Consider the following 20,903-nt stretch of genomic DNA (forward strand, 5'->3'; position numbering starts at 1 on the left):
GGCAGTTGAGAAGAAAAGTCCAGTGCTCTTTGCTTCCTGATGGGAATTGGGGAAGATGGGGAAGAGGGTCTCTCCACCTGTGGCCATAGTGGTCCAGTAGATGAGAGGCGCTTCCATTCCCACAGGCATGGAGCCATGATCAGCTGTTTCCTGTCGCCTGGCCTTGACGAACGCTTTTCCAACCACAAGGAACAAGCCTTTTCCTCCTGTCAAGTACTCTAGACCTTCTCTTCCATCCAGTGTAGCTTTCTTTAAGAAGGTTTCTTTCAGTTGAGGAATCTCTTTTTATTTTCAAGCCCACTGATACAATTCCTGACCAACATCTCCACAACTTACTCTTACAACTGCTGTGTTTATGCTGATTATGTGCTTGTCTTATTTCCCTGTACAGGCCAGACGTCCTCGGCCACAAACAAATCCAAGGGCCTGATTGTGGAATTCTCTTTTTTCTGGCTTTCTTGTTTCTGGCAATAGCACCATCATTCTATTGCCCCAGTTAGTAACCTCAGAGGCATTTCTGCACCCTCCTTTTTCCTCACTCACACTCCCTAATCTCCAATCAGTCTCCAAATCCTAGCAGTTCTTTTTTGTTATTCTTTTTTAAACTTTACTTATTTTTGGCTGCGTTGGGTTTCTGCTGCCGTGCGGGCTTTTCTCTGGTTGCGGCAACCGCGGGTTACTCTCTAGCGGCAGTGCGCAGGCTTCTCGTTGTGGTGGCTTCTCTTGTTACAGAGCACGGGCTCTAGGGCCCAGGCTCAGTAGTAGTGGCACATGGGCTTAGTTGCTCTGCAGCATGTGGGGTCTTTCCTCACCAGGGGTCGAAGCCGTGTCTCCTGCATGGGCAGGTGGATTCTTTACCACTGAACCACCAGGGAAGCCCCCCTAGCAGTTCTTTTTTTATAACCTCTCTGACTTCTTTTCTGTATTTCCCTATTTCTTTCATCCCTTTCATCTAGACTCTTCCAGCTGCATCTTAACTGCTGTCACTGGTTCCCAGCTCCCACCGTGAGCTCGTCCTTAATACCAGCGCCAGGTGGGTCTTCCTGAGCTACAGCTTTATTCAGGACACTTCACAATTTTAAAATCACCAGTAGCCCTCTGTTGTCTTGGGGTTAGCATTCAAGGCTGCTGTTGCTGCTGCTGCTGCTGCTGCTAAGTCGCTTCAGTCGTGTCTGACTCTGTGCGACCCCATAGACGGCAGCCCATCAGGCTCCACTGTCCCTGGGATTCTCCAGGCAAGAACACTGGAGTGGGTTGCCATTTCCTTCTCCAATGCAGGAAAGTGAAAAGTGAAAGTGAAGTCGCTCAGTCGTGTCCGACTCTTAGCGACCCCAAGGCCTGCAGCCTACCAGGCTCCTCCGTCCATGAGATTTTCCAGGCAGGAGTACTGGAGTGGGTTACCATTGCCTTCTCCGAGCATTCAAGGCTACATAGGTGGAAAGACCACAGGTTTTATAAGCAATCTGAACTCTGCTCACATACCAACTCTGCCCTTTACTAGTTTCAGGGCAAGACCCTGACCCTCTCAGAATCTGTTTCCACATCTATAAAATGGAGATGATAATACCCATCTGGAAAGGTGACTGTAAAGTTTAAGCAAGCAAACATAAGCTAACCCTTTAGCCTCCCACAGCAGGCACTCAGTAAATGGCATCTTTTCTTCTTCTGCAAGTCAATGCCAGACTGTCTTTACCTTTACAACTTCATTCTCCCTCCTTGGTTCTTCTCCAACACAACTTCTGCCTCCTGTGTCTTTGGAGAAGCGGTTCTCTTTACTTGCCTTTCATCTTTGCCCATGGAGTCCCCTATGTCCTTTAAGGGCCAAAGTCATGAAGTGTTCCTTGATCAATTTTGTCAAATACTGTCAGTGGGATGCCAAGGTAGGGGAGGTGAGAGTGTGTTGCCATGGACATTGTTTAGAATCACCATCTCATAGTGATAATAAAAAGCATACAGGGATTCCCTGGTAGTCCAGTGGCTAAGACTCCTTACTCCCAGAGCAGGGAACCAGGGTTCTATCCCTTGTCTGGGAACTGGATCCCACATGGCACTACTAAAAGATCCCTCATGCCACAACTAAGACTTGGCACAGCCACGTAAGTAAATATAAAAGCACACAGACTTTTTGGGGGGCCTTACCACACAACATGCAGGATCTTAGTTCCCCAAACAGGGGTCTGAACCAACACTCCCTGCAATGGAAGCATGGAGTCCTAACCACTGGACTACCAGGGAATTCCCTATGCTCAGTTATTTTATGCATTTATTTATTTATCAAGCACTCACACTGTGCCTCCCATGTGCCAGGTGCCATTTTAAGTGCTGTACATTTATGAAGTCTTTTTAATAAAAAGCTGAGGGAAAAGGGGGAAAGGGAGTGTGAGGTGGGGTTGAGGCCCCAGAGAGGACCCTAGGAGGTGAAGGGAAATGTGAAGGGGCTGCCAAGATAAGAACCTAGAAATGACAGAAGCTGGGTAGGAGGTCCCAGCAAGTTGAGCTGGGGCACAGTGACAGGTAGCAAAGAAAACTCACTCCTACACCAGGCAGGGCATGGCACCTGCTAAAGACTGATGCTACTGAGCATCAGCTACTAAATGTTTTTCCCTTAAAAATCAAGTTGAGAATCCCTAGAGGAACACATACCACATTTTGAAAAATGTTGAGTCAATTCATCTCCAAAAAATATAAAAAGCTTTTGGGTAACATTTTAGGAATTTTTGAGAATTTTATGTTCCCACTACTAGTTCATAAATAAAATATAAAACTTAAAAAAATGCATATGCGCTTATAATTGCTGAATGAAAATACCAAGTGTAGAACTGCTTTATCACATGTTTTGCCAGCTCCTCATATTTCTTCCACACTTGACTTTTCAAAAACAAATTTTCTGGAATGTTTTGTCTTCTACATTTTCCAGTTTTTGCAGATCAGGAGGCTAGTAAAAAGAAGTAAGGAAATTTGATGAGTGTTATCACATTTGGAAATATCAGGATTCCTAAGCAAGAATACTTCATGCTTTGCTCTTAGGGGTGTGGCAGCACTTTAATGTGGAAACCCATCCATGGCAAGTTAAGATGGGTCTTACCTAAGTTCACCTTAGGTAGACTATCCAGGTACCAAAAGCAACAGTGATGCAGATATATTATAAAGGAATATAAAAATGATAAAAATGCAAGGCTTAGTAACCAAGAGCAATTCTTCATGTATTTCAACCAAAACAAACATCACTACATTGAATGGAGAGGCAGATATAAAAACCCATTTTCTACTGTTAAGTCAAACATTAAAGAGATTTTATAAAAATGAAAAATAATGCCATTCCTCTTTGCTCATTTTTTAAATTTGGGAATTGCCTTAATGGGAGGGCCGAGAAGACAATGGCACCCCACTCCAGTACTCTTGCCTGGAAAATCCCATGGATGGAGGAGCCTGGTAGGCTGCAGTCTATGGGGTCACTAAGAGTCGGGCACGACTGAGCGACTTCACTTGATGGGAGGGAAGTTTGGGGGAGAATAGATACACATGTATGTATGGCTAAGTCCCTTTGCTGTTCACCTGAAACTGTCACAACATTGTTTGTTAACTGGCTATGGCCCAATACAAAATGAAAAGCTTAAAAACATAAACTTGGGAATATATATCTTTTATTAACTATACTATGTCAACATTTAATAGGTTTATTATAAGTATTTAAAATAAGAATTAAATTTTTTTCAGTTTTAATTTTAATACAGCAAATATCAATATCTAAACCAATATAAAGATTTTTGAGATCTTCAATGATTTTTAAGAGCATAAACAGGTTCTGAGAGTGAAAAGGGTAAGAACCACTATTCTAAATAGTTCTCCAAATTTGGGCTGGTCTCCTTTGACTATTCACAGGAAGATAGTACTTTAGGGCCAAAGTTGTAGTAGAAAATGATTGCTTCCTAGTCAGGTTAGGCAGGGGAACATTGGGAGGAAGGTTCTTCAGAAATGAGAGTGAGCATTGTAAAAGTTCATTCTCACAGTAACAGGCAAGTCTAATAGAGAAGGCCCACCGAGCTTAAGGAAGGCAAGACAAAGACCTCTGGGGAGAGATAGGCTGCAGGTCTGCTTCAAGGGAAAATAAATAGCTGAAACCCCTTTTGATTAGGATTTTGTTTGTTCTTGATATGTGTGTCCCTAATCCAGTGTTCTTGCCTGGAGAATCCCAGGGACGAGGGAGCCTGGTGGGCTGCCGTCTATGGGGTCGCACAGAGTCGGACATGACTGAAGCGACTTAGCAGCAGCAGCAGCAATCTGTTTACAGGAGTAACTTCTTTCCTGATCAAAAAAGACAAAAGGGATTTGCAGTTGGCTCTCACCATGGACCCACTATTTCTGCTCAAGGGGGCATAATAAAACTGCTATAACAATGCATTATTGGAATGATACCACCGTCAACTTTCAAAACTTGGTTCTGAGATGTGTGAACCCCTCTATTGTCTGTCTTCTTTTCAATCAACTAGAGAACAGAGTCATCCCCTTCAGTCGGAAGGTAAAAAGTATGTACTGGAGTTTTGTTTAGGCTTTGACTTTAATAAGGAGAAAAACCCATGAGAAACCATTTGACTCATTTCAGCCAATTGGTGTCCTGAAATATTCCATCTCACTGTGATGAAAAGGATCAAACTGTGATCTAACTCAAAAATGGATTGTTGTCCATAAGAAAAGGGAAAGAACAAGGACAAATTCTAGCCTCAGATGGGGTTGTTTCTGAAAACAGGAGACTGAGCATCACCAATGAAGTCAAAGCAAGAACTGATTGGAATCACCCATTAGGCTCTTCAGTCCTTGATTTTTGATCATTGCAGGAAGCTTTCCTGATAGAACCATGGATACTGACCCAGGCCATCTTGGTCACAAATTACTACTTATCTTCCTCAAGACTTGTATGTGAGGAAAGTAAACAATAATAGTATATACGTGAACCCTGGAGTCAGCCTGCCTAGATCTGATTCCGTATCTCAGGGCCTCAGTCTCCTCTGTAAAATGAGAAGAGTGGCAGTACTGACTTAAGATTCTTGTGAGGATTATTTAAGATAATGCCTATAAAGCACGAGACGTGGCACACACTAAGTGCCTAATAAACAGAAGTTATTAGGGAGGGTCTTTGCTTCGCATTCCCATTTGTGAGCATTTTTCCACCGTTATTTCTCAACAGCACCCCTTTCTTTCGGAGCCGCTGATCTCCGAGGCTTCGAGTTCCTTATATCCCTGATTCATCATCGAGATGCTGGATTTCTGAAGTCGTCCCTTCTACTGCTTTCTAGGGCTCCCTCTCCTGACTGCTTAGCTCTCGCGGGGGCTCAGACCCACAGTCCGTGGCAGCTAGTCTCCGTCGGGCTTGGCCACCCGTATTGGAGAAACGTCCTGAGTCCCGTTTGGAGACCAACCACCTGAGACCCATCGCACCCACAGAAGCTCGCCAGTCCGGAATCCCGAGAGTGGTCGAAGGCGGGGCCAGGCCTTGAGGTGAGAACGAGGCTGGGGGCGGGGCCGTGCTCGGAGGTGCGCGCGAGGCCACACCCCGAGGTGAGCGTGCCGGGGGCGGAGCCACACCGCGAGGTGGACGCGAGGCCGGGGGCGTGGCCGCGCTGAGGAGCCGCCCGGACCGTTACGGATGAGCCGGCAGTCTCCGCGGGCTGCGCACGCAGCTGCCCCCGGGCGTGAGGCAGCGCAGGGGTTAAGGCTGCCTGCGCCACCTGGGCGCCGCTGAGGAGACCCACGAACCGGCGAATCGCAAGCGGGCGCGGCGAACAGGTGCCCGTGCGCGTCAGGCGCCGGCAAGGGGCGGGGAGAGGGGGCGCGGCCGGAAGCCCGGGGCGGGGCGCGGCGCGGCCGGCCCGGTGGAACTGGAGAGAGCTGAAGCAGGCAGGAAGGAGGTCGCCGGGCCGCGCGGTGCGCGATGTGCAGCCGCCGCCTCGGCGCCTGCAGCAGCCGCCGTCGCCGCCGCTGCTGCTGCTGGGGCTGCCGCCGAGCCGAGGGACATGGAGCGCGGCTGCAGAGAGCGGCCGCCGGCAGCAGCAGCGAGCGTCGCAGCGACAGCGGAGCGCAGCCCGCCCCGTGAGGCGCTGCCCGGCCGGCGGAGGCAGCGGGAGCAGCAGCAACAGGGTGGCTGAAAACCCGGCGGCGGCGGCTTTCCTCCCCGCAACCTCCCCTCCCGCTTCGCGTCCCCGCAGCCTTCCCTTCCTCAGCCTTCCCTTTGCCATCCCCCGCCCCCCCCCGCGCCCTCCTCCTCCTCCTCCTCCCCGGCGCGCGCCGAGCAGCTGAGCCCGGGGGCGGGAGGAGGGGGTGCGTGCCGCCGGCGCGGGGGAGGGGCGGGCCGGCGCGCGCCGCGCCCAGGGCTCGCGGAGACCCGAGGGGCGCGTGCCGCGGCGTGAGGCGAGGCGCGGGGCGCCGGGCGGCGCGGCGGGGCCCCTCCCCCCTGCAGCCTGGCGCGCGCCGGCCGGGCCGCACCGCTGCGGGCTCGGCGCGCGCGGGCCATGTCCGCCTTCTGCCTGGGCTTGGCCGGCCGCGCTTCAGCACCCGCCGAGCCGGACAGCGCCTGCTGCATGGAGCTGCCCGCCGCGGCCGCGGACGCAGTCGGGAATCCAGCCACCGGCACCGCCGCTGCCCTCATCTCCTTCCCCGGGGGCTGCGGGGAGTTGGAACTGGCGTTAGAGGAGGAGCTGGCGTTGCTGGCGGCTGGGGAACGGCCGTCCGAGCCCGGGGAGCATCCTCAGGCCGAGCCCGGGCCTCCAGCCGAGGCGGCCGGACTGCAGCCGCCGCCCGCCCAGGATCCCGAGCTGCTGTCAGTGATCCGGCAGAAGGAGAAGGATCTGGTCTTGGCGGCCCGACTGGGCAAGGCATTGCTCGAGAGGAATCAGGACATGAGCCGGCAGTACGAACAGATGCACAAGGAACTGACTGATAAGCTGGAGGTGAGGACGTCCCTTCTGGGATAGGTGGGAAGCGGGAGTGGAGGGAGACCAGGTACCCGCCCGCCGGCCCTGGGTAGCTTCGGGAGCCAGGCACTCACCCACCTCACCCCACTCCTTGCTTATCCTGTCTTAACAGAAAACCACCTGGGAGGTGGGTAGCATGGAGGGTTTGGGGTTATCAGACGAGGGCATTCTTTGAACACACCTGGCTTTGCTACCCTGCTCACAGCAAATGGGTCCATGCACGGCCCCAAACGCTGTGGGCCGTTCTATATATGTACTGTACACAGCATCTAAAATAGAGCTTACAGTATGACTAATTTATACAGCACTGAGGTGATGTCTGCACACAGAGAAGTTACAGAGTCGGGAAGCATTTAAAATATGCTCCAGGTTTTCAGAGAGGTAGTTAATCGCTAATCAGGGTGTTAGCCTAAAGCTTTTTAGCTTTGGAGTTAAGGGCTTCCACATGCCCTTGTCTTAACTTCCACACAGCTCAGAATGGTGGGATACAAGTGCTCCTAAAGGAGCTTTATATAGCCTTCAAATACTCACGGATTAGGAAATATGGTTCCACTGCAGAAATCAGGTGAGCCTGGGCTCAACATGTGACGATTGTGATTTGATATGGACTTCAGTATATATATGTATTTAAACAGTACTTTGTTTCTGTTCTGGGTCTCACACATTTCATTTGGATGGCCAAATGCAACTTGTGAGAACCATATAACTTTAACCATTGTTATAAATACCCCTTAAAATACCTGTAAGATTTCTGCCAATTCTCTGGACCAATGTCTTTTGCTTCTGTTTTCTTGCCCTTAACTAGAAAAGGGCCTTGAAACTGATACAAGTGGCCACCACTTCTAAAAAAAATTTTTAGAGAGGGTCTTTTTTTCTTAAGTGAAGATGGGGAGGTGCATCTGTGGCAGCGGCGATGAGCTTATCTTTTTCTGTCTATGCATTTAACATTGTCTCCCAGTTTGGTGGCAATGAGTTCTTTTTATTCTTGTTACAAGAGAATAGTACAGCCCTGAATGAGGTTTGAAATTGACCATTGCCTGGTTCCATATCACTGCTACTGGTTTAATGGTCAGAGTGTAGATTCAGAAACTTTTCTCTAGTAAGTATGTCTGTAGTCCAACAACATATCAAAAATAAATAAGAGAGGAAAAAAAGGAAACCAGTGAGTGCCCTGTAGTTCAGTTGGCCTGTTAACTAGGTCTGCCAGTCGATGAACTCCTGAGATACCTCTCTGAAAAGTGGTTTGTGAAACCTATATGTAGATTGCCAAAAAGCAACCCAGTGAATTGAATTGTTTGATTTTCACTTGAAGTAGACGTCTCAGACTAAAAGGGTGTCTTTTTTTGAAAAAGAGATTAGATTACAGACTCTAAATAGAAGTACTACTGCAGAGATGTATGCTTGTGATTTGAAATTCCTTCAGTGAGAGACTTGATTAAAGAGACAGCTGGCTTGAAAGGAACATCATATCAGTTGATTTGTTGAGTGATAGTTTTCAAGGGTAATCCTGAATATGTAGTTAAACACATCCTGGGTTCCACTTGGAACCTTTATACATGTCTTCACCAAAGGAAAAAGATTTTCAAATTCTGTAACAAGAAAGATTATATTGTAGAAGAATAAATTACATTTGACTTTTTGCTATTGACTTGATAGACTATTAAAATAGTTTAAAACTCTTATTAAACTATTTTTAAAAATCTTCACTCCTCTCAGGTCAGCATATGAACTCAAGTGTTAGAGGTTTATTTTTAATTTCTTGAAGTTGGTTGCACAACAGTAAGAATGGACTTAGGGCTACTGAACTAACAGTACACTTAAAAATGGATACGGCGATAAATTTTATGTTATGTATGCTATGATCTAAGGCACTAACTTACATTTATACACTTTTTTCTTCAGAGATTTAATCTTTATTTAGTTTATTAAAAATATGTTTTTGAAGTCCAGGATTCTCTTTTTCCCCCATTGCAGGTGAGAGTGAATTCTCTCTTAATGCAGAGGTAGTCTCTTCCCTAGGTTACATTTTCTTCCCTCTTCCCTAGGCCAATTCTAATAATTTTGGCACTACTATTTTTTTTTTTAAAGAGGCAAAACAAGTATGGTGGGACTTCCCTAGTGGCCCAGTGGTTAAGAATCTGCCAATGCAGGGGTCTGGGTTTGATCCCTGGTTGGGGAAGTTCCACATACTGTTCAATATGGCCAAAAAAAAAAAAAAGAATAAATGTTCTTGTTAAACTTCTTTGTTAAAAAAAAGTAAGATGAAAATGATTACATAATTGGGTAGTAGATTTAGTTAAGCAAATGCAGGAGTCTTTGTTTACATTCAGTGCTTGATCCACTTAAATAGTATTTTTTTTCTTTGTATTTTTCAAGAACCATATCCTGGACTTAGGAGAATAATATGCTTTTTTGGTTCGTGGCAGAAGTCCATTTCTGTAACAACCAATTTTAGGTGAGCTAGTGATACTACTTCAGAGTTTTAAATAAACTGTTTTTAGAATGGTTTTAGATTTACAGAAAAATTGGAAAGATGGGACAGAGTTTCCATATGCCCTGCCCCCAGTACTTGCCATAATTAGTAAACCAATATTAATACAGTATTATTAGCTATGAGGCTTTCTTGGTGGCTCAGATGGTGAAGACTTTGCCTGCAATGCAGGAAACCCGGGTTCCATCCCTGGGTTGGGAATATCCCTGGAGGAGGGAATGGCTACCCAGCCCAGTATTCTTGCCTGGAGAATTCCATGGACACAGGAGCCTGGCAGGCTACAGTCCCTGGGCTTGCAAAGAGTCCAACACGACTGAGCGACTAACACTTTAACTTTTTCATTTAGTTTAATTAGATTTCTTTGGGCTTCTCTTGTGGCTCAGCTGGTAAACAATCTGCCTGCAATGTGGGAGACCTGGGTTCGATCCCTGGGTTGGGAAGATCCCCTGGAGAAGGGAAAGGCTACCCACTCCAGTATTCTTGGCCTAGAGAATTCCATGGACTGTATAGTTCATGGGGTCGCAAAGAGTCAGACACGACTTATTAGTATGTAGATTTCTTTAGCCTTTGCCAAATGTCTTGTTCTGTTTCATGATACCCTTACATTTAGTTTCTGTATCTTCTTAGTCTCTTTTTTCCTGTATCAGTTTCTTAGACTTCTCTTGTTTTTGATGACCTTGACAGTTTTGACATTAACTTTTTTCTTTTTCTTATTGAGGTGTAATTGACGTATAGCATTATATTAGTTTCAGGTGTAGATATTACCTTTTAAAGTACAGTGTAACCCCAAGAAACAGGGAATAGCATGGACAGAGCCTGACCGCTACACTTTCTGATACTCTTCCTAGAGTTTACTGGTTAATTTAGCACTTCATTGAAAATGTAATTCTAGGAGAAACCTTTCTTTTCTCAGAATAGACAGAAGGCTAAGTTCTGTATGTTCACTAATAGGAAAGTCTTGATTTTTTTTTCCCAAAGTGTTGGGAAACCTGAATTAGGAAGAAATGTAAGGACAGAATAGATTGATCAGCATCACTTGTCCTCAACCCTGCCTCACTCCCTGCACGTGGATTAGATTGTTTTAGTCGCTTAGTTGGGCTGTTCACTAACAGCTGTTTGTGGAATATTTTTAAGTCTCTCTGTTCTTTTAGAACACAAGCCTAATTTATCTGGCCTCTCAGTAATACTGTGATTACTGAGTTCTTGCTGTTGCCTTCTGTTCAGTTTTTTCCATTTTGGAAAAACTCAATAAAACCAAGTATCACAATTTTAGAATTGTAATTACCATTTACTTCTGCATCTCATCTTTCTGAAGTTTGTGTAGTGACTAAAACATCCTCATTTTTGGAAGTTTAGCAAAATGAGGGAAGCATAGAACAGAAAATTTTCATGCTGAGAAGTACAAGTCCTTCTCTTGAGAGAAAAATGTTTTTTTAGGCACATCTCAGATGTGAAATAATGAGACTGATTTTCTTGTATAACTATACACTGCCCCTTAAGGCTTTCCAAAAGAGGCATCCTAAAAAACATTTGAAAGGTGAGAACTTGGATAGAATAAGAGTGTAGATTCACAAGGTGAAAAGATGTCTGAGTACGCTGAAGGAGAAGATGCAATTGCCTGTCTTAGCCTGTTGAAACGATCTCAGTGCTTGATAGTCAGCCTTTAGTGCATCAGAATTTCCAATAGAACCTAAATAGATGAATGGGTAGATAGACAGATGCCTTCCTAGGCCTCATCCCATTCTTTACTGAATCACAGTCTGGAATTAGTGTTTAGGTGGATATATTTTGAACAATTATATCAGAGATTTTCTGACAGCAAAAGTTGAGGACCATTGCTTTACTTCTCATATGCATCTCATATACTCTGAGGTATTTACTTGGTTTTTTTGTACTTGCTATGCTTTTTTTTATTGTTTATTTTTAAAATCTATTTATTTGGCTGCATCGGGCCTTAGTTGCAGCAGGTGGGATCTTTTGTTGTGTTGCGTGGACTCTCTAGTTGTGGCCCGTGGGCTCTCTGGTTGTGGGACGGGTCAGGCAGTGTGTCACGGAGGCTTAGTTGCTCCGTTCCAAGGCATGCGGGATCTTAGTTCTGGATCAGGAATCGAACCCACATCAGCCTGTATTGCAAGGTGGATTCTTAACCACTGGACCACCAGTGAAGTCCTCATACTATGCTTTTTAAATAGGAGAACATACTTGCCTCTGAAAAGAGGCATTCGTATTTATCTTGCAGAAACAAAAAGATGTTCTTATTTCCTTCAATCCAAAAAGAGTTCTTTTCTGTTGTTGCTCCTTCAAACCATCTGTACTTTTCCTGGATACCATTTGTCACACTGTACAACATAATACTTTTATCAACCTCTCACTAGAGTGGAAACTCCATAAAGGGAAAGACCAAGTCTCTTTTGCTCAACATTATTTCAATGACTAACCTATAACAGTCAGTCAGGAATGAATGAATCAGAAATAAACATGCAAGGATCGTAGGCCATGATTTAATAAAAGTAGGCCTGAACTTGCCTTAATGATTCTGAAATGCAGTGCTATATATAGCAGCAAATATTTATTGAGTTGTTACGTAGAGCATTAAACAGTCAAGTGAGGGAGACCCCAATCCCAGCTCTGCCATTTGCTAGAACAGACCTTAAGCTGGTTGCAGAATCTCTTCTGTTGCTTCATTTTAAGAAGAGGTGGTTGATCTGGAGGATCTCTGAAGTCCTTTCTGTCTCTGAAAATTCTAAGTGCCTGGTGTTATACCAAACATAACAGATGACAGCAAAAGAAGCTTTTTCAAGGGCTTGTTTTAAGTTGCTTCAATGTGTATTTCACTGATTAATAGATGACTTACTAAATTTCAGGTGAGTTCCTAAGTCTAAAACCCCCATGCCCAAGGACAGGAATAAACATAATAACATTAAGTATTTCAGTAGGAATGGCGTTCTCTTTGTGAAGTTAGCCTTCCCTGCTCTGGCAGAAAGGGATATTTTTGCAGCTGTGAAATGGGCAATTGTCCTACGTGGCAGTGTTTTGTTGTGCTGACTGACTAGGAAAAAGAAAAGTTAGAAGAGTGTGAAAAGAGAAAAAAATTAACGACTCTGGAATTTTTTAACAGTTTGAAAATCCTCTTCATTTTCACCCAGCACTTAGAACAAGAGAAACACGAACTAAGAAGACGATTTGAGAACCGAGAAGGCGAGTGGGAAGGGCGTGTGTCTGAGCTGGAGAGTGATGTGAAGCAGCTTCAGGATGAGTTGGAGAGGCAGCAGGTTCATCTACGGGAAGCAGATCGAGAGAAAACACGGGCCGTCCAGGAGTTATCAGAACAGAACCAAAGGTTATTGGACCAACTAAGCAGGGTGAGTCACGAGTTAAGAACTTATGGTATTAGAAAAAAAGAATTTTGGGGAGGGAGGAGGGTTCAGGATGGGGAACACATGTATACCTGTGGCAGATTCATTTTGATATTTGGCAAAACTAATACAATTATGTAAAGTTTAAAAATAAAAAAATAAAAATAAATTAAAAAAAAGAAAAAAAGAATTTATGGTATAAAATACTAAAAGTTGAAACAGAGCTTCTGTTTAATGTCATCATATATATGGTAAGAGTAGTTCTCGTTTTTGTTGCCTTTGGTATTGATACCAGTAAATAAGGTGTTTTTCACCTCTAAGAATTTCAACTGGGGTGAACTAGGTGCCAGGAGCAAAGACCCTTGCTTGTCACCAACCAACTGTGAGCTTTTGGTAATCATTTAACTTGGGAGTCTTCTCATTTTTAAAATCTAAGAGTTTGCTTAATGATTTGATGTTCCTTATAGCTCTACAAGTCTGTGATTCTTTTACCTAGAGAAAGTCTGTCACTGGTAAAATTATGTTAATGCATTTAGTTCAGATATTAAATGGTGCCATCTCTTTTAAAAAAATAAATTTTCCGTTTTTCTTTTCTTTTTTTTAAAATTAATTAATTAATTTATGTTTGGCTTCCCTGGGTTTTGGTTGCTGTGCTTGGACTTCCTCTGGTTTCAGCGAGCAGGGGCTACGCTCCAGCTGCAGCGTGCAGGTTTCTCTTGTGGAGCGAGGGCTCTAGGTGCACAGGCTCCAATAGTTGCGACCCATGGGCTCAGGAGTCATGACATTCGGGCTTAGTTGCTCCATGGCATGTGTGATCTTCTGGACCAGGGATTGAACCCGTGTACTCTGAATTGGCAGGTGGATTCTTAACCACTGAAGCACCAGGGAGGTCCAAATGGTGCCATCTTTAAACTGAAAAGCTTAGGGAAAATTTCTAGAGCAAATGATTTTCATTGTGAATGTACATTTCTTATTATTTAAATATGAAAGGAGGTGTGTGTAGCTGTATATATAAAATGTGTTCTCTTTATTTCTACATTAAGTAGAAGTTCTTTATTTGTACCTTTATAGTGTGGTGTCATAGAAGTATTAATTAACCAAAGTCAAGAGAATGCAAAGAAGGAGTATGAGAGCTGAGTAGGTGGAAATGTAACTTAAATATGAGCACACCTTTTAACAAATGCAGGAATGTTGTTAATGCCCTGGTCTCTAAAGCCACTTACTTTTGAAAATTAAGAGCTGGATTTACTTTTATACCTTGTGCCTTCTTACGTATTGAAAATAAAACGAGTTCAGTTACTTGTTTTAGAGGAAAAAAGAACTTCTACTCTGATCGCATCCCTAAGCACAGATGCTCTTAGGAGAGCACTGCCCTTGTCCACATGGTTAGTGTTTGGTGCTTAGGTCTCTGGGAAAGGCTCAGCTAGAGCAGCATGTGAAGTTATTTCACTAGGTTGTGTCTTAGTTGCTTCTCATGGGGACCTTGTGCTGTGCTTAGTCGCTCAGTCGTGTCCAACTCTTCGAAACCCCATGGGCTGTAGTCCACCAGGCTCCTCTGTCCATGGGGATTCTCCAGGCAAGAATACTGGAAGGTTGCCATGCCCTCCTCCAGGGGCATGGGGACCCTGAGACTGGTCTAAACCTCGTGCCTCACCAGGAAGTACAAAGTAAATGCTACCACTAGAGAAAGGCAGAGGAAGGAGGAGAGGATGGAACCAAGGGCGCCGGGGGCCAGAGGGGGCAGAGGAGAGACCGAGGGGGAGAGATGCCAAAAGCTTGGGAAAGAGCTAGTCACAGGAGCTCTCAGAATGTATGTGAAGGTGAGAATTCAGGTGGTGGTGGAGCTGCCTGCAGGTTTCTTGCTAGGGAATCAGACTGCCATTTGATTGACTGGAACGGAGGGGCTGGACAGTTCTTCCCGAAGTCATTACAGGGCCAGCTCAGGAGCCTTTCAGAGTCAGTTCTAAAACCTTTTTCAGCAACTGGGAAGGGAATCTCTATCCTTTTAAGATTTTATAGCTTTTTGAGACTTCATCCATCATTCATGAGAAAATTTTTTAAATTATTGATTTATGGCTGTGCTGAGTCTTCATTGCCGCATGGGCTTTCTCTAGTTGTGGCGAGCGGGGGCTACTCTCCAGTTGCAGTGCTCGGGCTTCTCATTGTGGTGGCTTCTCTTGTTGCGGGGCATGGGCTCTAGGGCGTGCAGACTGTAGTTGTTATGGCGTGAGGACTTGGTTGCTCTGCAGCATGTGTGATCTTAGTTCTTGGACCAGGAATTGAACCAGTGTTCCCGGCATTGGCCAGGACCCCTGGACAACCAGGGAAGTCCTTTCATTAAAGATTGACCAGGTCAGCCTGGCCAGATTGATTTATTTGTTCAAAAACATTTAATACTTATTCTGAATTAATGTTTCTTATGGAGACTTATGAAAGGAATACAACAAACCAGAACAATTTAAGAGGAAATTATTTATTGGGAGCTGAGTTCATGTTACAAAGTGACATGAACAGAAGCCGCCTCAACTCTGCTTTTTGATCCGGTGAAAGATAGGTGGTGGGAGAAAGCAAGTTTTAACATAACATAGGGAGAGCCCTGAAGTTAGAATTCAGACACGTGTTGAATCTTGACTCTGGGTGACCTTGTTTATGACTCCCTCTCCTTATCTTTAAAATGGGGGTAAAAAGTTGTACCTAATGCAAGTACTGGTGAAATCGAAATGAGATAATGTGTTTATGTTAAGCAGAATATGAAGTTAAAGAATTTGTTTCAATGCTGATGGTTATTTTACTAAGGTAGTATTTTTATAGTTGAGATTCCTCTGCCTAATTTTTCTGTAGACAATTCTGATAAGTGGTTCCCAGAAGAATATGGGAGGATAACATTTCCACTAGATCTAGATTCTTGTTATCTTCTCTGGCCTTGAATGTAGGCCCTTGGTGAGTTTTGTGGCTTTTTTCCTTTCTCTCTTTAAGCAGGCCAAGCCCCTTGGGTTTCCATCAGCAGCCAGTTTAGATTGCATTTTATTATCATTTTATTAACTGAGTATTCAGCAACTAGAGGAGTGGAGTACTTTGAAGTGAATTAAGATTCTCTTAGGACAAGTTAACAACCAGCAAAAGTAGTAGAAGGCCATGCTTTTCTTACAGAGTGAATAATGTGTTTTTATAAGCATGAAATGTATGATATCTAAAATGTGTTGATATTTCCGTGATGCTTTTGTCCAGAGTATTTTTTTATTGAAGTATAGTTGATTTATTTGTCCAAAGTATTTTTAAATGTATTTCCTTTGCTGCCATGGCCTCCATGGTTTTTTTTTTTTAATGTTTGTTTGTTGAGATAGGATTCATATACCATAATATTTGCTTTTTAACAGTGTACAGTTTCACCATCACCACTATCTAATTATAGAACATCTCACACCTCTCAAAGGAAGCCTGTGCCCATTAGCAGTCATTCCTCGTTCCTAACCCCCATCCCACACCCTGACACCTGAAAACCATTAATCTACTTTTTATCTCGATGGGTTTGTCTGTTCTAGACATTTCATGTAAATAGAATCATACATATGTGACCTTCTGTGGCTGACTTCTTTCCCTTAGTATAATGTTTTCAAGGTACACCCACATTGTAGTGTATATCAAAACCTCATTTTTATGGCTGAAGAATATTCCATTGCATGGATACAACACATTTTGTTTATTGATTCATTAATAAATGGACATTTGGGTTGTTTCCACTTTTTAGCTTTTATAAATAAGGCTGCCATAAACATTCATATTCAGGTGTTTGTATGACCAAGATTCTTTTCAGCTCTAAAATAGAATGCTATAATATATATCTCATAAGCTTTCGGATCCACGTTATGATGATGGAAGGGATGGGAATTGTCCTAATTTTATAGCTGAGAAAAACTGGAGGGACCAAAAGATATGTGGCTTACTTAAGGCTCTTCCAGTACAAGACTGATGAGGGTTCCTTTGCCTCAGTTTCACATTTCTAAGGTCAAGGTCACAGGCTTTGGAGCCCAGACAGGTCCCAGGGGGGACCAGACACCAACTGTGCTATTTACTAGCTGGGTGAGTATGGGAAAGTTTTCCCACTTTTTAAAATCTTAGTTTCATTCTCTGTATAATGGAAACAATAGTATTATTACTATTATCTGATGTTGTTATGAGGATGGAATGAGGTAATGTATGTAAACTCTAACTATGATGTCTAGCATATAGTGAGTGCTCAATAAATGGTAACCGTCATATCATCATGAAGATGAGATTTCTGCATCTAGTCCAATGTTGATTCTCTAATTTGAGAGGATGGAAGAATCTGAAGTGTCCCCAGCACTTATCAGCATGTTAAAACTGTTTTGTCTAGTAGTCAAATCTCTTTTCAAAAATATTTGTGTAAAATTGACCCTCCTGGGAGTTGAGTTAGGTTTATCCTGTAGCACTTAGTATCGACATTGCTGCATATATCCTGAGGATACCTTTGTTGTTGTTCAGTCACTAAGTCATGTCTGATTCTTTGTGACCCTTTCATGGACTGTGGTCCACCAGGCTCCTCTGTCATGGGATTTCCCATGACAAGAATGGGAAGAATTCTGGAGTGGGTTGCCATTCCTTCTCCAGGGGATCTTCCCAATCCAGAGATTGAACCTGTCTCCTGCATTGTGGTAAAGTACTCTTTATCACTGAGCCACCTGGGAAGCCTTTGTTTCTTTGTAGAAATGTCTGGTTAGGTCTGCTCCCCATTTTTCAGTTGGGTTGTTTTTTTGCCGTTGAGTTGTATAAGCTATTCGTATATTTTGGAAATTAAGCCCCTGTTGGTCACATCATTTGCAAATATTTTCCCCCATTCTGTAGGCTGTCTTTTCATTTTGTTTATAGTATGTTTCCATTGCTGTGCAAATTTGTTTGTTTTTATTTCTGTTGCCTTGGGAGACTGACTTAAGAAAACATTGGTACAATTTATGTGAGAGAATGTTTTGCCTATGATCTCTTATAGGAGTTTTATGATGTCATGTCTTATGTTTAGGTCTTTATTTTTGTGTATATTGAGAGGATATGTTGTAACTTCAGTGATTTACCAGCAAGTGGCTAGCTTTCCCAACACCACTTGCTGAAGAGACTGTTTTTTTCCATTCTATATTCTTGCCTTGTTTGTCGAAGATTAATTGACCGTAGGTACGTGGGTTTATTTCTGGGCTGTACCACATCTTCTTTATCCATTCATCTGTTGATGGACATTTAAGCTGCTTCCATGTATTGGCTATTGTGAATAAGGCTGCTGTGAACATAGAGGTGTGTTATCCTTTTGAATTAAACAGTTTTGTCCGGATATATGTCCAGGAGTGAGATTGGTAATTTTAGTTTTAAGGAACTTCCACAGTGTTTTCCTTAGCAGCTGCACCAGTTTACATTCCCACCAGTGGTGTCGAAGGTTCCCTTTTCTCCACACCTTCTCCAGCCTAGGAATGAATGGAAAGCAGGCTGATGTGACCATGGTGCCGTTGGCTTAGGAAGATGAGGTCAAAGGGGAGTAGTCAGTGGCCAGATGATGTAGGCCCTTTCCTGCCATGATACAGATTTGAGGTTTTACTCAGTGTGCTGCGAAGCCAGTGATCTGCTTTTGGCAGAGGAGCATCAAGACCTGATCGATAACTATTTTAAAATTTTACTCTAGCTACCATAGGAGAATGGATTATAGGGGCCAGCAGTGGAAGCCTAAAGGTCAGGGAAGAAGCCACTCTCCAGTGGAGAGTTGATGGTCACTTTGGTTATAGAGGTAGTGAGAAGGGTTAGATGGGGTGTATGTTTTGAAGGTAGAACCAACCAAGAGTTTTGAATGGAATGGATGGATGTGAGAAAGGGAGTTAAGAAAAGAATCATAAAAAATGACTCCTGGATTTTCGTCTTGGGCTCCCTAGGGAATGGTGGCATCATTAACTTGAGAGACCAAAGGCTAGAGGAAAGGTTGGAATATAAAATCGAATAATTACTGTTGGATGAAGTTTGAGCTACCCTTTGAATATCCATGTTGGTTTCATATAAGTAGAACAGTGAGAATTCTGTTGTATTGAGGTGAAATATTGCGTTAAATTTCCCACAGTCATCTGAGCACTCTCAGGGCCTGAGGCTCTGTTTTATAGTGCCTTCTGTTGATTGTTCCCAAGAATTTATTCAGAGTGACTGAAGCTGTATTCAGATGAGTTCTCATTCCGTCTAGCCCTGACTTCTGCCCTCCATTACCCACCTCTTCTCGTTTGTCCCCCACAGTCTCAGCTGCTAGGAGAACCGCTCTTCTGAGTTGGTGTCTGGAGTGACGTGAGTAGGAGGAAGTTGGTGCAAACAGGTGCTTTGTCTGTCTGCTGCCTGTTCTAAGCTGTATTCCTCAGTCTGCCTCTAATGTCTTATCCACACACGAAGAAGGTAGGATGCACAGTAGCTGGAGCTAATCTTCCTGAAAAGACTAATTTTCCCCTGAAGAGCAAACAGATCCCTGTTCTTTAAACAGCTCATTTGGGATTAGCAGCTCTGCATCCGTGTACTTTTTGAAGCAGATTTCTCCCAGGTTTCTTGCTCAGGGTTAAAGGCTTTAAAAGCGTGACTGTTGTGGCTCTGCCTGGTGACGCACAACCATCCTTGTTTCCAGAACACTTTACAGTGAACAACAGCTGCTCATCAAAAGTAGTTTTAATTATTGACTGGGCTTTTGGGGGCAGGGGCCTGTATTTTACTTGTCTTCTCCTTAAAGTCTGTTTCATTTACTGGTTTTGTGTTGTAGAAAAAAAGACATTGCAGTTTTTAGTCAGCTTATCCTTGAAAGAAGTTTTGAAGACAAGATTATTTTCCAACCAGACAACAGTAAATTCAGACTTCCAAAAGGACACATATGGGACCTCCTCAGATCTCATTACCACTCTGTGATGAAATGGATAGCAATTATTCTTTATTTGACAGATAAGGAAACTGATCATCAGAAAGTCAGTGAATTGCTGAAGGCTTTAAAGTGGTTATGGATTAACTAGTGATGTTAAGATTGGTTTTTGTACCTTTTCTAGGAGAGGTGGTCAATCAGAAACAAAAACCTTCTCACGTGTATTTCCATCTCACTGGCTTGTTTTTGTTGTTGTTGATATTTGCTGCATGTTGTTTTGGATGCCCCTTAACTTCAGAGTCACTGAGTAAAATGAATCCAGAGGTTTAGGGTCCACTTTCAGCAGCTTGTATTTGTTTTATCAAGGAGGTACTATGAAGATTGAGAAGAATTTGTTAAGAGGCTCACTTCAGCTAGAAGAGAAAAGGGGTTTTTGCCTATAGGAGCTCTCTGTGAAGACAGCATTTTCAGCTTTTTCCAGATTGGTACTGTTGCTAATTAGTAGGTTAAACACATTAAGGTGATAATTGCTTGTTCGTTCAGCATATGGGTGTTTTTATGGGTAGATTTGTATCTTGATTATTTGAGACTGATCTTAATTATTTATCCAGAGAGAACCGTGCCTGATTCAGGAATCTTAGGTTGGTTCTGTTAGTTACAACTGTATCGTGTTTTGATTCTCTTTTTCGAAAGAGGAGAGCCAGAGGTTCTGACACATTAAGTCTAAGTTTGGGGGGTTGCCAGGCCCAAGATTTAGATGAATCACTGTGGGAGTAGGTTTTCTTAATGCTGCTAGATTTGACTTAGTACATTGGTAGTCAGCTTTTTTTTTTTTTTAACCTGGGTTCCCTTGGTCTCTGTAGACAGATTAGTGTGCTGTGTTGGAGTGATGGAAACAATTAAATGAGCTGCCCCTGCCTGATGTGAGGTGAGGCCTCTAAGTTTTATACCTGGCAAATGATTGCAGGTGACAGTAAGGTTGGCCTTTACTGGCAGAGAAAACAAAAAATGGCCACAAACTAGGCACTCTTTTGTTACCTATGCTGGCTGACCCACAGGTCTGGTCCCTAAATATTGTTGCCTTGAAAAATAATGTATCTGTATTCAGTGAGTAAACAATCAGCAGAAAAGCTGATAATGTTTTAACTGTGACAGCGTCTTCTTCATTGTTCTTCATTGGTGTCCAGGACAGTGATCCAATATTCTCATAT

At 43.5% G+C, this 20,903-nt stretch overlaps 1 protein-coding gene across 4 annotated transcripts in view; it reads left to right on the forward strand.

Annotated features, from left to right (window-relative positions):
• Positions 1-6,474: 6,474 nt before the first annotated feature.
• Positions 6,475-20,903, forward strand: part of BICDL1 (BICD family like cargo adaptor 1) — an 80,935-nt gene continuing 66,506 nt past the window's right edge. For all 4 annotated transcript variants that reach the window (XM_055550524.1, XM_055550525.1, XM_055550526.1 and 1 more), the window contains exons 1-2: positions 6,475-6,944; positions 12,606-12,821. In XM_055550524.1, the coding sequence (XP_055406499.1) occupies positions 6,507-6,944; positions 12,606-12,821 (654 nt within the window). In that variant the 5' untranslated portion in view covers positions 6,475-6,506. The remainder of the gene's footprint in view (positions 6,945-12,605; positions 12,822-20,903) is intronic.

This window comes from Bubalus kerabau, chromosome 16 (assembly GCF_029407905.1).
Source record: "Bubalus kerabau isolate K-KA32 ecotype Philippines breed swamp buffalo chromosome 16, PCC_UOA_SB_1v2, whole genome shotgun sequence".
In the NCBI taxonomy this organism is placed as follows: Eukaryota; Metazoa; Chordata; class Mammalia; order Artiodactyla; family Bovidae; genus Bubalus; species Bubalus kerabau.